The sequence below is a fragment of the Melanostigma gelatinosum genome, assembly GCF_949748355.1.
Source record: "Melanostigma gelatinosum genome assembly, chromosome: 20".
NCBI lineage: Eukaryota > Metazoa > Chordata > Actinopteri > Perciformes > Zoarcidae > Melanostigma > Melanostigma gelatinosum.
In genome coordinates, this window is record NC_136653.1 from 8,152,756 (window position 1) to 8,171,100 (window position 18,345).

Here is an 18,345-nt window from a genome sequence, read left to right on the forward strand (position 1 = left end):
CAAAGCCATGTAAAGTGGCTCTGTTTGCCTTCAGTTACAAAACCTGCACCGCAGCCTATCGGTCGGCGCGGGCGAAGCATTCTTGGAGCCTGCTCCGACATGTGGACGCGCTCGTATGTGTCAGTCCAGTGGTGCGCTCTCGCTGGAGAGGCTTCGAGCTGGGAAGTTTCTGTAAAGTGAGTCAACGCGGCGTGCACACACACACACACACACGCACAAGGAGGACGCCAACCCAGCCCTGCCGCCTGCCGGATCCAATGCCGGGCTTCCCCCCTTCTTCCAGGAGGGCACGGAGACAACTTCACTTCAAACCTCCCTCATCGCAACAACCGAGGATTTTAAGTTTGTTTTCACCGTCGCGCGCAGGGGATGGTTCCATTCGTCGCCCTGACGCGGCTTTTTCCTCGTTGGGATTAACGCGGCGGAGGTGAAAATGAAAGTGACGGTGTGTTTCGGGAGGACCCGGGTGGTCGTCCCGTGCGGAGATGGGAATATACAAGTCCACAGCCTCATCGAGCAGGCGGCCATGAGGTACAAGAAGGCGATCGCAAAGGTAAGCCCCGAGCGCGCGGCCCTACTCCGGTGCGCTTCTTTCGTACAGCGTCTCGCCCAGTGCGGAGCCGCAGCAGCGCCGGAGCCTCAACATGGCGCTTTTTTTTCACGGAGAGAAGAGAGAGAGCCAGTGGGCTGCCCCTGTTGAATGGGAGCCGGTTGGGGACCCCGAGGGGCCCCTTTGGAGGAAGGAGGGGGGGGGGGGGGGGGGGGGAGTGCGGAGTGCGGAGTGAGGGAACCTTTCATTGTGATGTCGAATGTGACGCTCAGGAGTGATTATTTCATTATCCCAAATAAAGTTGTGAAGCAGATGGAGCGCTGTCTGTATAAAGTGCGTCCATGGAAAAGTTCAGAGAAACACTGGAATTGATCTCACTCACTGCTACTGTAGTTGTAAGCCTACTGGCTTCAAAGTTCATCCAGAGTGTGTGTGTGTGGAGCAATGAGGATGAAGTAGGAACAAAATAACCCGTGCTGTGTGTGTATGTGAAGGTGTGTGCGCCAGTACTACTGTATACAATGTCACCTTTGTGCAACCAGACAACAACAAAAAAGATTATAGGTTACTCAAGTAACAAATATAATTTACTACAGTGCAGATTCATACATTTGAATCTGTTTGTGTGTGTGTGTGTGTGTGTGTGTGTGTGTGTGTGTGTGTGTGTGTGTATTCATGTCTCTGCATGACCATGATCAATCCGTTTCATTGAAACAGTGCTGGCCCTGTGCATTGGTGGAGGAACCCCTCTTTGCACTCATTGCTCTTTGCAATTACACGCTGACTGAAAAGTTTTGAAGTTCATCCAAGTTTCTCAAACTGAATAAAGGAGCTCACGGGTGTGTGAAACCCCCCCCCCCCCCCCCCCCCCTGTGCCAAATTTGAACGAGGCCTGAGTGGGACGCTGATTGCTTTCCCCCTTTTGTGGGTTTCTAGTGGCTGCGCTTACAAGCCCATTAAATGAGTAATGAATGAATTCAAGTTTGGTCGCGTTTCCATGGTTAGCACCGGCGCTCTCTCCTCTTTGGCCGTGTGGTATTTCCGTGCAACCTCTTTTCAAGGCATTGGAATACCCAGAAGAACCCACTCTCTGATTCAGAGAACAATCCAGAGTGTGGCGGTGACGGCGTGATGTGGGGTTTGATGGAACGAAATCAGTGTTTTTCCTTTTCGGCGCATTGTCAGAGAGACTTCACGGCTCGGCTCCACAGTGACAGGTGAAACACCTTCCACTTCCTGGGAAATATTCACTGTTGCACCTCGGTAGTAGATTTTCTTTACCACCAAAGGCAAGCGGTCACGAAGTAGGGCAACATTAACGCTCGTTGTTGAAGAGCACTTCCTCCATGCAGACACACACACACACACACACGGACACGCCCATTCACTCCCCCGTCTACCAGCGCCTGTTGGGTTTTTCCATGGTTCAGCAGAACAGAGGCAACTGGTCCATTGATCCATGCAGTGGCACCGTAAATGTAGACGTGTATAGGCTTCCCCTCTGGAGAACACTTGGCCCGGGGTCAACACTTAACTACTGTATCGCGGGCCAGCCGAGACCTTTGGAGCACAGGAAGATGAGTTCAGGTCACTTGAGTTGTATAACAGCTTACAGCAGCTTTGACGCTTGGTTTAAAAGTGCAAAAAGTTCGTTTTTATTCGTCTGCATTCAACAAACACATACATCCCATGCAGATACTGTATCGTGCAAAAGTATTTAAATGCTCACTGTTGGCATTAAAAGAAGAACATAAATCATGCGGGCGGCATGCTAGAATAGGTAAGCTATGAACATAAAAAGGCCTCGCTCTTAGGTCGCTTGTAGTTTGGGTCATTTTGTCAGGACCAAGGAGGGAAAAGAAAAGATACATTGTAGCGTTTGTTTGAACCGCACCAAACGATGAAGGTGCGAAAGCCCTTTTTGATCGACCTCTTTGTTGATCCGTTTCATCCGAAGACGAGCTGATATGAGAAACGCCACCTGCACTTCCTGCTCGAGCTCTTCAACAACTACTTCACGTCTGCCTCTTCTCTACCTTCCTCCTCTATACTTAAAGGTGATCTCACGCCTCCACCCACATTCTGCCTCACTCCAATGCCTTCACCCGCCTCTTCATTGAGCTCAAACCGTCTTGGGTTGCAAAGATATCCGTCACACGTATTGCCTTTTTCTACATTCTAATATCAGTGATGTGTAAAAATCCGACTTATTCTCCTCTCTGAATTAGCTGAGCCCAATCAAGACAATGTCACAAGCTGTTCCCGGATCTTCTCCGGGGACTCCAGAGGAATTTGTCACAGTCTGAGTGGGACCAGGAAGTACGAATCAATCAACTCTGAGTCAATCTGGTCTCCAGTATATGCACAGTCATGAAGGAGTCGTGCCAAATGGCTTTTCAAGCTTCTCATCCAGCCTTTCTGTTCACTCAAGTAATAACCGTGAGTGTTTACCGCATTTTTAGTCACGTAAGCAAGAGCAATATGAAGATGGTATCTTTCCTTTTTGCCACACGAAAACAACTCGTCTGGTTTCACATCTGCTGCACCGGCTGAGACATAAAGCTGAAGAATATTCGCAACGTTTCAGACACTGGGTCCCTAATTTATGGCTGTAACTCTTAGAAGGGCCGTGTCTCCAGATCCCATTTGTCTCCTACTTTCCCACAGTTACTCAACCTAAATGGTGGCTCAGGCCTTCAAAGCATGTAATTGGCCCTTTTCCCCCCTCACAATATTCCACAAACGTGGAAGACGTGTCGCAGCAAAGTCAAGTTGTTGAAATACAGATGGAGTATATCCTTTAGGGCAGGGGTGTCAAACTCATTTCCACTCTGGGCCACATCAGCATCACGGTCGCCCTCAAAGGGCCGGTTGTAACTGTAAGACTGTATAACTAACTTCTCCTAACATATTGTTAAATAACTCTCTGCATTTGATTATTGTTTACTCAAGTGTAAACATATTGTACATGCAGTTATATAAATGAAAAATGATATTTAAACACATTTCTGTTATTATAACATGAATCATTTTAATTGAGGGTTAATAAACCCACATGACTCTATCAAAGATCAAACTATTAAAGAAAATAACAAAGACAAATATCAAACACAAGTTATTACATTAACTTTGTTCAAAGCTGTTTGTGTCACCTCTCTGCATCACTAATGTTCCTCCCTGTCGTCGTCCTGTGCATGGCAGCTACATCCAAGAGCTGCTCACTGAGAGTCAGGTCTGATGAACATGGATAGACGATGTATCCGTGTTGTCTGTGCTTTCATCAACAGTTCATTAAAAATACAAGTACCTGCTCGTCTCTTAGCTAGCTGTGTTGTTAGATTGCTGCTAGTTCATGAACTCGGTCTGCGATGGTGTTTCTTCATAAACTGACATTTGTAAAAGTCTGTATCTGGTCGGAGCTCTGCTCACATACCTTCAGCATGCACTGGGCTGTAGCTGTGTAAATATATTCTGCTGTGATTGCAGTCTGCCTTTTAATTCTTGGACAATTTGATGTTTTTCTTGGAGGCTAAATTTAGCTCCGTGTTTGGTGTCAAAATGCCGACGTGAATTGTATCCTTCATCACCGACACGCCTCACAACACAGAAGACAGACCCGTTTTCTCCTTGAAGCACAAACATGTATTCTCTTTCCCATCTTTCATTACATTTTCTTCCCTCTTCATCAATTTTTCTCTTCGTGGACATTTTGGGATTATTTGTCGATCTTTTTCAATTGTTGGAAAACCGCTTTTCGGGCTGTTGCCTCTCTTGTCCACCTGTTATGATAGTTTTAATGTCGGTACACAGACAACATGCTATCTCATAATTTCAACTTTCTATCTCATAATTTCGACCATGGGGATACTTTTATTTTTAAGTCTAACTTTTAATAATCTTTCCAAAAAAAAACAAAAAAAAGATTTTTTTTAAATTTATTTTGATGTGCTTGGAGCCCGGCTAGCGGTTTCCCCTTTTGTTTCCAGTCTTTATGCTAAGCTAAGCTAATTGGCCGCTGACTGCAGCATCATATTTAGCGTTCAGAGAGTGAAAGTGGTATCAACGTTCTAATTTAACCCTTGGGATGAAAGCAAATAGGAGTATTTCAGAAAAATGTCAAACTATTCCTTTAAAGTAACTTGAGTCTTGTCTTGAAAAATAAATAAAAAAGTAAAGTAATCTTTAACTTCCAGTTGAGTCCTGGGTGGATGTCTTACAATTACAGCTTAATAGCTGTAAATTCCTTTTTACCTTTTTTTTATCACTGTCAAAAGTGAAAAACATCCACTTAGATTCTGCAACACAATGAAACAGAAATGGGAAGTGAATATATTCTCATATGTCCTGCATAAAGTAACATGCCTTTTGCACTCAAAAGAACCAGCTGGCAGCATCATACACAGCAACAGAACATGTCCGTTATATATTATTAGATATATTGACAATAGCTGTGGAGTAAGTTTTCTGTGCATCTTCTTGGAACCACAGTGTGAGCACTCTGACTTGACACCGAGCAGGCAGCCTTGTCGCTGACCCCCGTCCTTGTCATTTCAAAGCAAGTTGACTGTTGAGCAACTTTTTGCTCGACCTGATGAGAAACAAATACGGTGTTGGAGAGCCGCTCCCTATAGACTCTTTTTTTCTGCTGCAGGGCAAAAGCTAAGACAAGTTAGCATCTGTCTGTGACATATTGTTTGAAGCGCTACACTGATGTTGATCTGGAGGGAAAAGAAAAGACAGATCACCCTTCAAAAAACACGCGTGAGAGAAATTAGTTTCCAGGATTTTCAAAGAAGGGACTAGCAATGCTGCTACAGTGGAACGTTTCAACTACAACCTTCAAACACCACTTGTCTGTTCTGGGAATCATCAGGCTCTACTAAAAGTACAACGAGGGTTTTTTAATTCTCATCTATTCTCAGGTAAGGACTCAACAAGCCAGTGCAGCTGCACGGCAAAGAAAAACGTGGGGAAGTGGCGCTTGAAGGGTTGTCAGTGCTCATTAGCTCACCACACTCAGCGGCTCCCTGCTTGTGTAACGGAGAGGAGCTGCTGTATGTGAGCGTGAATATTACAGTAGTGGAAGGTAATTGGGAATGGGGAGGAGGGGGGTTATCATGTGAGTGGACTGTACGAGGCAGAGCCGTGTAGGCCCCTTTAGGGTGATGGGATGCAATGTGATTGATGGTAACTGAGTACGGCCGGTTCAACTGTGGTCAAGCAGCAGAGATTTTCTCGAGTTCATCTCGACCACAGCAGGGAACAAAGCAGGAAAAGATGAGGAGAAACGCGGACTCGTGACCTCTCTTGTTGTATTCTCCTCAGTCTTTTCCATTCGTTTTTTTTATCCTTTTCCTATCTTCATCCCTCTTTTCTTTCTTCCTTTCTTCTCCTTGTTTTCCAGCCGACAGAGCAGTGTCCTTGCTTCCGTGCTAACTCCTTCCAGGGGAATACTGGCCTGCCAGTCTTTGAGTAAAACGCCACACACCCGCTGCTCCCAAATCACGAGTTGAAGTTTTGCCCAAGCTTCCAGGAGAAGATGTTCAGCACCCCTGTGCCTGCACTGCTCCCCTTCTCAGTGGTTCAGCTGAAAACCGAGACAGGGGGGTTTGCTTCATTTTTAAGGAGTTTCTTACTTGTAAAACCAGCGTGTTAAATGGGGAAATCTCTTCAGGTGCGAGACACAATGTTGAAAACTCTGCAGCAATAATAGAACATGCAGAAAACAGATTATACAGTGCAAAATAGCCTGTAATTTCACATGGAGGCGGGTAAAGGCATGTTTATTGTAGTATGGTGGTGACAGTAAATGGAAGAGCAGACTAGTAGTTAAATACTCTTCTGAAAAGAAAGAGATCTTAAAGTTCTATTTCAAATTGAGATGACATCATTGTAAGTATAGTTCAGCAGTGTAGAAACATATACTGTACAGACCATAAGTAGCTGGACAATGACGTTTTCTTTTGTTGTTTTCAACTCGTGCACATTTGGAAATGACATGAAACTGAGGTTTACGTTTTGTTGAAAGTGTTCCCATTCATATTGGAGGAATAGTTCAGGGCTGGTGCGCAGTGAAGCTTAAAACATACAGCAAAGGCAACCAAATAATTTAAGTGTATTGATCCATCCACAAATTAAGAAAGAGGTGACGTTGGCTGGAGTGCAGGCCCGACATATCAAGTCCGAAATCTGTTGGTTGGAGGCTGCAAAGGATTTGTAACCAAAATATTAAATGATTGTATGAAAGTTTAACTTGTCCAATTCAAATGTTGGGCCTATGTACACAGAAGTTCTACATCCCTACACAGTTTCCAGATACAAATGCCCTCAGACTTTGGTCTACGTTGGTGCGACTTAAGAATTTGAGAGCACTGCCGTACAACCTGTCTGGCTGACAGACGAAAGGAGCTTCCCCACTCACGTGGATGGCACCAAGTACAATGACACCATGCCGAATCCCTTGCAAAGACGTGTGGCTGCAGAGAGCAAAAAAGCGCCAGCTTCTCTGGAGGCTGAATTGAAAGCGTTGAGCTTGAGTGTTACAGGCGAAGCTGGGAGATGTCTGTAGCTGCTAAAGACGGCAATGCTAGTGGGCCGCATGCCATCAGGGTAACTGCCAAAGTCTGAGCATGCCGCAGCAATGCCAAGCCTTTTGCGTGACCGGTAGTCCGGCTACATCTATTTGGTGTTGGGGGGCATTCAGGGTCAGTTTCTGTTGTCACTGCTGATGTGGTTTTGTTGGTTTACGGTGTTTATCCACTGCGCTTGGTGCTAAATAACGGAAATTCCTTTTTGTTGTCAAATTATTTACAGATTTAGCAGGACCTGACACAGCGAGGCAAGAAGCTTGAGGGGAATGCGTGGGTGCGTGTATACGCACCCATGGACATGTTTTAATATGTCGCCATGTGTGTGTTGCTCAAGGATTATTTCCTTTCAGCAGATAGCGTGGCTCAGTTCAGGCACAGCTCGTTTTGACTGCACTGGCACATCGAACACATGCTCTTGATAGCTCTCCAGCTTGTGTTTTCCTCTCCGAGCCGCAAGCCTTATTGTGACGTCAGGGACTCCGTTTTGTTATCTGAACTTGCCGGTTCAGATGATGGAGCTAATGATTAGCCTGAACCGTCAGAGGCAAGAGAATGGCAGCAATGCACTTCACTTGATCTCGCATAACTTAGACGTGCGTTTTGACTTCGCGAGGCTTCTCTTCGTCGCTTCAGGAATGTTGGCCCTTGGAGATGGCAGTGAGAGCCTCAGGAATGCCCTGATGAAATGGTGCAACTGATTATTGATGCTCTGACAAAACAGAATTCTGTTAATATTGACCACGACATGATTCGATCCCCCAGTCTCCTGATCCAGAGGCAGCTGCACAACCGCTGTGCCACAATGTTACAACAATATCTCAGATTTCTTTACTTTCCCATCTCTCTTTCTTATCACTCATGCTTACCCCTCTCGATCTGTTCCTATTCAGCTCTACCGCTCCCGTTTGTTATCACAGATTAGTCACCAGAAGATAATGGCTTTGCTCTGGGAATGGTTAGCATTAAGCTCCTTTTCATGTAATTCTGCTGACCTGGCTGGTAGCCACATATGGGGAGTTAGAGGAATTGGTTTCACCACAGCCAACTGAGACACTGTAGAGCATGGCGGATTAAGTGGTCATCCGCCACCCTCCATATTCTTATGATCGTGGTTGAAAGATGGACCACATAATCCTTATTTGTTTTTGTAGATTTTCTTTTCAATGGAAAATTTGAGTGATGTGACAAGCTGTTGAATTAAATGTATTTCACGCAGAAAGGGCCAACACTATGTTTGCTAATGCTGCTGAGATGGAAAAGCACTTTCAACCCTCTGCAACACATTCTTAAAGGGTGTTTTGACAGCTTCCACTGTCTACACTTTGCACGTCTTAACATGGCCAACCCCCCCCCCCCCCTTGTTTCTTTTCCATTCAGTAATGGTAAAGGCTGCTGTAGCTCCACTTTTTTTTTACCCAGGAGAAGCTCCCAGATCTGACTCTGTGAAGAGAAGTTTTTATATGTAGAGCTGCTCTGGTGGCAGAAATAATCAAATTGGTTCACTCAAACTTCAATGGGTGCAGCCAAGGAAACACCGCCTTGTAGACTGGCAACCTAACGGTGTGAATTATATGAATATATTGAAGGTTAGGCAGGGTAATTGATGACTTCTGATCATCAGCAGTATTTCAGTTAGCAGAAATACAGAGAGATTTGCTATTACAATGGGCTTTAAGGCTTCTTAGCCAGAAAAAAACAATGACCATGCAACATCTAACAACTCAACCACCGAGATCCCTGAGAGTAGTTGGCCTGTTTCATATGACATGCTTGACTGGCTGGTTGACCACAAAGTCAAGGAAGTGGAGTGGTCTCCATTACCAGCCCGACAGCTATGGTGTGGAGAGAGCCGTATACATTTGCTTCACTTATCCATAAAGTCTGTATCGTTCCACATGATGACATAGTTACACCCGCCAAGGAGGTTTTTGGTTCAGTGAGTCTGTTTTTCAACAGACTTACAGAAAATCTACCGACTCGATTTTCATGAAACTCTCAGGAAGGATTTAGTATCGGCAAATGAAGAACCAATTAAATGTTGGAGTAAATCCAAATCACGGGGCGGATACACAAATCATTTTTCACTTTGGTTAACATTGCGAGAAAGGGAAGTTAGCATTGGCGGAGGTCTGCGCTCTCCGAGTGCCCTTCTAGTTTGGTATAGTGTTTATTGATTTGGATAAGACCTAGCACATTTCCTTCTCGTTTTGGGCACAGTAGCCCTCTGAAGGGCCTCAGGTTGTTCCTCTTATTTTTCTCATCCCACGTTTCAGTGAGATGACAATTCCTGCCTCCAGCTGGATCCAACTGTGTGCAAGTTGTAGCAAAGGCCAACTATGTGGTTTGCGGTGTTTCGACATGCAGGCCACGCCAGGCCCTCTTGGGTGTGATCCACTGTTTAGTCAACAGCTTATTTCTGTGGCCACAATTGCAGTTACTGAGCACTGAGTTACTGGAGCACGAGCGCGGTGTTTGTTGAAGAGTTAAGAACAAGACCTCGTGATGATTGTCTTTCAGATGGCAGACCTGATACATGTCTTATGTAAGGTTATTTGTGTATGGATGAGGAGATGTTCTAGATCATTTCCTGTTACAATTCAAGGACATGTGGTTTGTAGCACCAGAACAGGATCAAATTTATGTATTTGTTGCTTCGATATACTATCTTAATTAGATGCCTATTAATGCAATCTGTTCAAAGAACTGTCACCTTGAAAAAAGGTAGATCACATATCAAAAGCAAAATCGATGAAAACGACCCTAAATTAAAGATTATACAAAGTTTTAAAAGCTTACTCAGTCGAAAAGCTTATAGACCTTAAGCTGCAATATACTGTTTTTAAGACATTTTGACTTTTCATAGCAAGCACAGCAAAGGTGCAACTAACAACTAACGTCGGGTCTGTTCCATTTATGTGTAGGCTATCACTAAGTCATGACAGTGAGTCAGCATTCACAATACCAAGCCCATACAACGATTACACATGAATGGAATGCAACCCGTACCAATGCTAGGCCATTAATTGCACCTCTGCGCTTCCTGTTATGACAAGTCATTTGTCGTGAAAAAGATAATATCAATGTTTTTTTCTTTTTGGTCCCGAGTTCGCAGAACAACTTCTAAATGAGTGGACATACAAAAAGCCTCGACGTACTATCGCTTCATAAAGCAGCTATGGCTAGCGTGTTGGTCGCTATTTCACAGCCAGCAGAAATGGAGCCACATAAGCATTCATTCTGAGTTGTGTTTCCGGTCAGTTGACGACTGTAAGTTCATATTTTCTGTCATTTTAGCTCTGTTTTATGAAAACATTCTGTCTCTTAGCTTGCTCTACTGTCTTTACCAGCTAGCTAGCTTACCACTAACGGTTTGCTCCAAACTAGCTGCCCGTTGCTGCTAATGAGCTACAGATGCAAAAATGCTGCTTTTAGCTTTCTACAGTCGAGTGATAATTCTTTGAGTATTTGTTACTGTGACCTTGAAACAAATGTCCTGAAAATAATGATAAGCAACTTGGATGAAAACAACCCAAAATTAAAGATGATTAAACTGTTAAAAAAAAATGAAATTTAAATAAATAAATTCCATAGCAAGGAATGCACATGTGGAACTACTAACTTTAACGAGGGGTCTGTTCCATTTACCATTTACATGTATCATCAAAGTCATGACAGAGAGCCAGCATTCACAATACCAGGCCCATAGAATGAGTACACATGAATGGAAGTTTGTTTTTCCTCATGTTTCTGGCGTCCTCTGTCACACTACACATAGCAATGCACTGTAGTCATTTGTTAACACAACAAAACTTTGTAGCCAAGCTTTAGCGTTAGCTTTCTAAACTAGCTTTGTTACGCTTGTAACTATTCTGTTTCACACACTGCTGCAGCAGCAGGTTTAATTTGCTACTTGGACCAATGACATTAGTTATCTCTTTGCAACTCGCTTTCTTTGTGCTTTACTTTGATGTCTTTATCACTGGTGTTATCTCTCCCTGCATGACTCCCTTCTCCTCCTCAGGAGAAGGGAGTCAGAAAGGGTCTCTGTCCATGTAACTAATTTGTCTTCCTGATTCGTCTTCCTTCTATCCTGACATGTCGTATCTTTGAGGCAAAATACACTTTCTTTGACTGTGAGGAGCTCACAACAAAGCATAATAATGTTTCTGCATAGGTTCACGATTATCTGTTGGCTACATTGACAATGCAATGGCGCTACAGTTATAACCTGGAGCCTGAAAAACGTGTCAGAAGTGATTGATGTAAAATTGTAAAAACAAAGTGTGAGACAGAATGCAGCCTGTACACATGGTGGGAAAATACAATTAAAATGAAGAATTAATTGCGAATTGATTTATATGTTGTTTTATTATTTTCAAAGTATTAGAATGACTTGATTGTGCAAACCAGTCTTATATAATACAACATCAAAGTGGTCCTGTGGCTTTGTCTGTCATTGGCTTTTGACCCCACTAATGCACTCTGGGTCTTTCAACCCTCGAACAGGACACACACACACAAAGTCTTTCTTTCAGTGGATAAAGTAAATGAACATGGTTGTGTATAGTCAGTAGCTGCACAAAGCTTTTATCAAACACCGTTCAACCTACATTTGATTTTGTTTGATGAGTTTGAATGATGGCAAACCTAATGAGCAATTGGTATTTCAGCATATTGGTGGCATCATTGTAATTTGATATCAATACCAGTAGATCACTAACTTCGAGTATACTAGTGTACTAATAGGGTACTAAAATACTAATTGCCAATGACCTATACATCAAGACCAGATGCCTTTGTAATAAAGTTGTCAATGCGTTGAGACATAAAAACTAAAGCAACTAAGTAAAATTGCAATATGTTTTTCAGCCCCAATTTAACTTTAAACTGGGTTTGGCTTTAGGACTTTTGAACATTCATTATTCATTTAGTATTCATGATCAGCACCAGCTTAATTTTTCATGCTGTTGATACAGCAGTTCCCCGGATGCAGTTTAACCTGATTAACTTACCGATGCTCAAAAAAGCCTTGTGCCAAAAAAAAGAGGTGCCTAGTGTCTTTCAAGCCCCTCATCTATTGATCTGCCGTAATTGTCCTTATGATCTGTTCCCTAATGGTCTGGAATCTATTATTTTGTCTGTCAAGCTTAGGGCACTGTTTCGTTTCCTTTGCTATAACTAAGTGAATAATCTCTCCCCTGTGATATTTCAACTTCCTCTACTTCCCATTGTTTTGCATACGCTGTAAACACATCTAAACCAAACCTGTTCTTTTCCGAAAAGTATATGCCCATCAGTGTCGGAAATAGTATATCACATTGAAATATGTGAATTATTCACATGTGATAGTGAAGATATATGCGCTTTTTGCACAATTCCTCATTGAAATTCTTTGAAAAATAAATGACGTCACCGCTCATACACTGACGACTGGCATTGCTGTGACTCCGTTTGTGTGGGGTTTTCAAGATATCCTCTCAGACATCCAGACAGAACTGTGAAATGGAAATGGCATGCTCAGGGCTACAGGAGAAAAATAAATCCTCAATGTGAGATGGGCTTAGACGTTGGCGGGACTGTGGGATATTGCAGTCATTTGGACCGATTTATTGCGAATCAAGCAGGGCCGTATGAACAGAGGGATAGCTCCTATGCTACAGTGGATTCCTTTCTTTGTGAAGTTAATGATTGCAAGGGAAAAGGTTTTGGCAGGTTTTGTGCTCTGGAGCTTAAAGTATTTCAAATCAAAGTTCCGACTTCCCTTGCTGGGAATTCGCTCTTGTCTGTTCTCAGGGCACCGATTCAAGAGTGTCTGTTGTGGAAATATACTAAAGCAGTCAGGGATTCAGCGGGGCTTAATTGATGAATGATCTTTTACTGTAGATTGGGTTGTTTCTGCTGTCTTCCCATTCAGCAGTCCTATCGAGTGGATGAGATTGCTGTATTGCACACATCTAGTTTTAATTTGCTGATGTAGTTTTTCCCGTTTGTTATCATTGTCAACGCAGAGCATTGCTATTCGACCAATTCTGTGATTGCAGCCCAAGGCCACCAAGAGAACATATTCAGAGATGACTCAGTCTTTTTCTCACGTTGACTCAGATGCCCTTTATTTGAATCGACATGCACTCAGAGGAGCTATAGCATGATGAATTATTTGTTGTTTGTCTGGTGCACACCTATGGAGAGCTACATCAAACAGAGAAATGACATGCTGTCAAGGATGGCTCCACTATAAGGTAGATATCTGACTGCAATCTGCACTGACAGATTGATAGTAATAGTGAGTCCAAGTTGTTTGATGATGATGTGGTTTGTTGGTTTCACCGATGTTTGCCAGAGGAAAGCCAGCAGCACAAACATCATGCACAACAATCCAATCGTCTCGACTTGTTTTAATCATGAAACCATATTACTGCTGGCATTGCCCTGCCTTTGTGCATAGTGTCAGTAGACTCATGTATAGGTGCTGGTGTTCAGTCGTGGTGCAGAAGATAGCGTGTTGGTGTGGAAAAAGATGCACCGACTTCGAGATCATGCCAAAGCACTAAGCTGTGGGCTCAAGGGTAGACTTAGTATGACACTGTGTTTCTGCAAATGAGTTGCAAATTCAGCTCATCCAGTTTGGATGGCCATCATAGAGATTTCACCGATGAATATGTTCAGACACTGATTTATCTGCGCAGAGTAATTTCCTGGCCAGACATTTTTTCTGGTCACAGAACATGTTGCGTGTATGATTAGTTGTAGCTTGGACCTTGAAATGGGGTCATTCAGTCCAGAGTAACGAAGTGCGGCTGGAAGACATGGGAACTATTTAAATGTGAAATCGGGGTCGGTCGCAGTGCGTTCATGTGTTTGTTCTGACCTCTCAGAGTTGGGTTGTGATTCATTGGTGTATTTCTTTCCAATAATTACTTTTCCAATATAACTCTGAGCTTGCACTTTCACACGCATGTCCATTACCCTTGGACCATGTTGTCCCTGTGACGATGTGCTGCAGTCTGAGAAATCTCAAACTGTTATTTTGATATTTAAAAACTTTGCTACTTGTAGGACTAGAAGGAGTTTTCTGCAGCACATTTTGTCATGGTCTTAAACTTCTTCGTCCTATAACAACAACATTTGTGAAAGTCAGCATGCTAAACATCTTCTATCATTTCCCCTCCCCAAAAACAATTGAGAGACACTTCAGGCTGACTTGAACGATGTCATGAGGAATGATGGGTTGATATTCGTCTTTCTGCCGGGGTTCACAGTACATTGGTAACAGATGGATTTCTGCTCCTCGTCTGTTTTCTGAGGCTGTGAGGACGCTGACTTGCCGCTGACAGGCCGACCACCTCACACCCTATGATTAGGGATCAGTACTGCCTGAGGGCAGGACACAGCCTGCAAATAGCATCTGCTTCCTGCAAACAGATTCTTACATCTCCAAAACATGTGCCTAAAATATGGCGACCAGATATGATAGCTGCTGATTGTGCAGCCTTTGGGGGAATAGATATTTACTGCATTGGATTCTAATTCACATACATTAAAATACAGTACATTGGAGGGAATGCATTTTATATTTGCAGGATATAAACATCCTCCACCTTCACCTGTCAGACACGGCAACTTCCCTGCAAATGAATGTATGTTTGTGTTGATGGCCTCCTGGGGAGAGTGGGTGGGTGTACGTGCATACCTACGTTTCCGCGCAGGTGCTGTCAGGTTCAGGTGAATAATCTCGTTGAGCCGGTTTCCTACTGGCAGCGTCTGTCAACCAAACTGATTTACCAGCAACCCTTCTCCTTGCAAATGACAGATCGCCCCAAGGTACTTAAACTTTCATCACCTCTTGTCAGTCTGTTGGCTGCAGTATTCCCGAGAGAATCTCCAACCTGCCCCGTCAGTTCTCGGCTGATCCAGGGACAAATTTGAGGTCTTACTTTAGACATTCATTGTTTGAAAATCTCCTTTGTCATGCTCAACTTTGTAATCAAGGTGCATAAAACCTCTCGCCCCTATTAGTCTTTATGACAGTCAGATTGGCTAATAATCCCCTTCGGAGTAGGCTTTAGCAATACTACATCAACCCTGTGTTCATTGACCTTGATGGGATTTGAACACGCATCTTCTCATCTGAGACACTACCATTGCGGAGAGGGTACGTTTGGTTTCTGCATTGGCCAGGAATCGATTTGAAACTTACACTGCTTTGGCAGCTCAGAGGTAAACACACACCATCCCACTTGAACTCCCTCTGCTGTATCCACCTAGCACTGTTTACACTGGGTCTCTTCATCTTCACAAACAGACTGGTTTGGAATCTGCCATGATTTCCCCCGCGCCCTCTCCCCCCCTGCAAAGTGTCCGTGTCCCTCACACTTGTAGCTCTGAGCTGGTTGGATTCGACCGCTGCAGGTTATTTTTCAGCTCAGCGGCATCCTGTCTTCATGCACAGCCAAAGAGTATTGAGGTTGCTTTGTATTACAGTTTTGTTTCAAGCATCAGCAGGTTCTGAAATTACCTTGACTAGATGTGTGTGTGTGTGTGTTTGTGTGTGAACGTGTGTGTGGAAATTTCTACTCTCTGGCGTAATTGTGTCCCTAATTCACTCGTCGATAAATACTGAGCTCATTCGATTTAACCTTGCAGCACAGCCTCCGGTGCTTTCTCTCAACATCCTTTTTTATTCTCTCTCAACCTCCTTCCCCTCTTGTCACCTCCCTTTCTTGTCTTCCCCCTTTCTTCTATCCTCCTTTTACATCCTCCCAATGTTTCCTGTATTTTTTCACTCCTCCTGCTTCTATATTATGTCTTCTTCTTCTTCTTCTTCTTCTTCTTCTTCTCTGTCTCTCTATCATCCTTTCTTTCTCTATTACCGTCTTTAAAAGTATCTCTTTTTCTTTCGGCTCACAGTCAAAAAGTCCATCTAGAGAGCTGTTTGCGTACACACTATTCACTCATTACCTGATTATACATTTATAAGACATCGGAGACATTTGGTAAGATATTTGGAAGTATAAAAGCGAAGAGCTTGATGGTGGTCATTGTGCAATACATTTTGAGGTTTTAAAGGTTGCATGGTTAGTCCATTAGCTTACAGGAGAAAGTAGCAAAGAGAAGTAGCAGTTAGTAGTAGTAGTAGTAGTAGTAGTAAGACTTTAAGGAACAGGGGCGTAACAGTCGCAGCCTGGACACATGACATGCTCAATATTGTCCCATGTCTCACTTCCTAAACTTGATATTTCCCAGCTGGTGCCCCTGTGGCGACATGATGAAACCCACATGAGCCACAGTATTTCTGTGTGAACTGTTCTCATGCAAACCCTCTTTTGAGTGCACATCTTCTGGCACTGCTTCTCGCTCCACAGACACTTCATTGGCTGTGGGTGGGTACCGGGAAAGTTAAATATAAAAGTTGTTATGTTTGGAAGACTCCGTGGCCATTAGAAGGGCAACATGGGGGAACTTGGAAAAAATACAAAGTAGAAACACAAGGAAGACACATCCAAGTGGATTAATGGTGACTGGAATTATTATATTATTATATTCCTTGGATGATAAACAGACTCTGTGGCAGTGATTTGTGGGTATATGTTACGCAGCTCTAAAGAGGAGACAGCAAACGTGTGTCAATGTTCTTGTATGCTGGAGACAAATAATACCTCCAGTGTTCTAACTATGCAGAGGGAATGGGATACCAGTGCCCCTCAATCGTAATACTCTCATACTCCATGATCTGACTTTAATAATGCCGTATTCCAGCATTTAGTCACAATTGCATAGGGTCCAAAAATAGTGACATTAATGCAGGAAGTGACACGATGCAAACAAACACACGTCTGCACACCAGCAGGCTGCTAACAGTGTGTCTCTGACAGCCTTTGGCTTTGGATGCTGCTCATGCTGCCAAGCTTCAAGACAGTGAGCGGAGAAGCAGCCGAGTGGCTAAGTGGCCATGTGTGTTTCGTCCTAACGCTGCTCTCAGAGCTGACACACCAGGGTACAGGAGCAGGTTGCATTCGTTTGGAATAAAAAAAACTAAAAAAAGTGTCATTTTAGATTAATGACAGAATTACTCATGATTCCTGAAAAAAAGATGTCGTAACCGCATAATTCTTAATGATCTCAATAAATCTGACGATGTGTGCATGTCAAGATGCACTTCCTAACATCTCAAACCAAGACTGAAGGGAAACTGGATTGAATTCAGTGACTGTGTCACGTTGGCCCTGATCTCCATCCAGATGATTGAGATTCGATCAGAATGATGAGGTATGCTCGGATAGCACAAATCCAATCTGTCCAGCCGCCTGTGAGAATCATTTGCTGGATGTTAATCTGTGTGTTTGATGGGCTGTGATCATGGTGCATTCCTATTGGAGCCTCCTGCTGTCTCTGCTGAGAGGTTAGCACTGCTTCACATGCAAACATGTAAAGCAGTGCGCAGAAGTGCTTAATGAGTGCATGTGCTCAGCAGACCGGTGTCTGGATTAATAAGAGATTCAAATGCACTGCCTAATGTTTGAAAAGGAACAGCCTGTACACATTATCATACCACAGTAGTCAACACTATGGTATATTAGTAGGGGTGTAACAATACGCGTATTCGTATTGAACCCTTCGGTACGAGGCTCACGGTTCGGTACGTTTGAATTAAAAATACATTTTTTTTTTTTAAACCTTTATTTAACCAGGTAGTCCCATTGAGATTAAAAATCTCTTTTGCAAGATGTAAGTAACAATACTACATAACATTAAGGAGCAGTCTTTGTTTTTAATGCTTATGTGTTGCTAAGAAGACGGGTCACTCAGGTATAGTTCCATCATTGTTCAAAGTCAAAGAATAACTTTATGATGTTAGATAACTAAATGAACAAATAGTCGAGACATCGCAGAAAGAGGCGATGTTGGTGAAGTATGAGTTTGAGCAGGTTGTTCAGTTTTCTTCGGGTGAGGCTCTTTCCAGATAGAATAAAGGGGGCGTGTTGAAACCCTGGTGGGCAGCTTTGATCTTTGAAGGCTTTGCTCCATTGCACTCACCTCGGCATGATTTGAACATACAGCCTTTTGATGTGGAGTCAGAGATTCTAATGCTGCATCACATCTCTCTTTCTTGTCTCTGCCAGTTTTACCTAAGTTAGTACATAAAGCAGATAGCTTGTCTCATTGTCCCCTCACACACACAGCCTGTTCAAGCCCTTATTCCGCCTC

At 43.4% G+C, this 18,345-nt stretch overlaps 1 protein-coding gene across 3 annotated transcripts in view; it reads left to right on the forward strand.

Annotated features, from left to right (window-relative positions):
* Nucleotides 1-433: 433 nt before the first annotated feature.
* LOC306794148 (partitioning defective 3 homolog) overlaps nt 434-18,345 on the forward strand; it is a gene marked incomplete at its 5' end in the record, with an annotated part of 334,738 nt that continues 316,826 nt past the window's right edge. For all 3 annotated transcript variants that reach the window (XM_079292080.1, XM_079292081.1, XM_079292082.1), the window contains one exon: nt 434-553. In XM_079292080.1, the coding sequence (XP_079148206.1) occupies nt 434-553 (120 nt within the window). The remainder of the gene's footprint in view (nt 554-18,345) is intronic.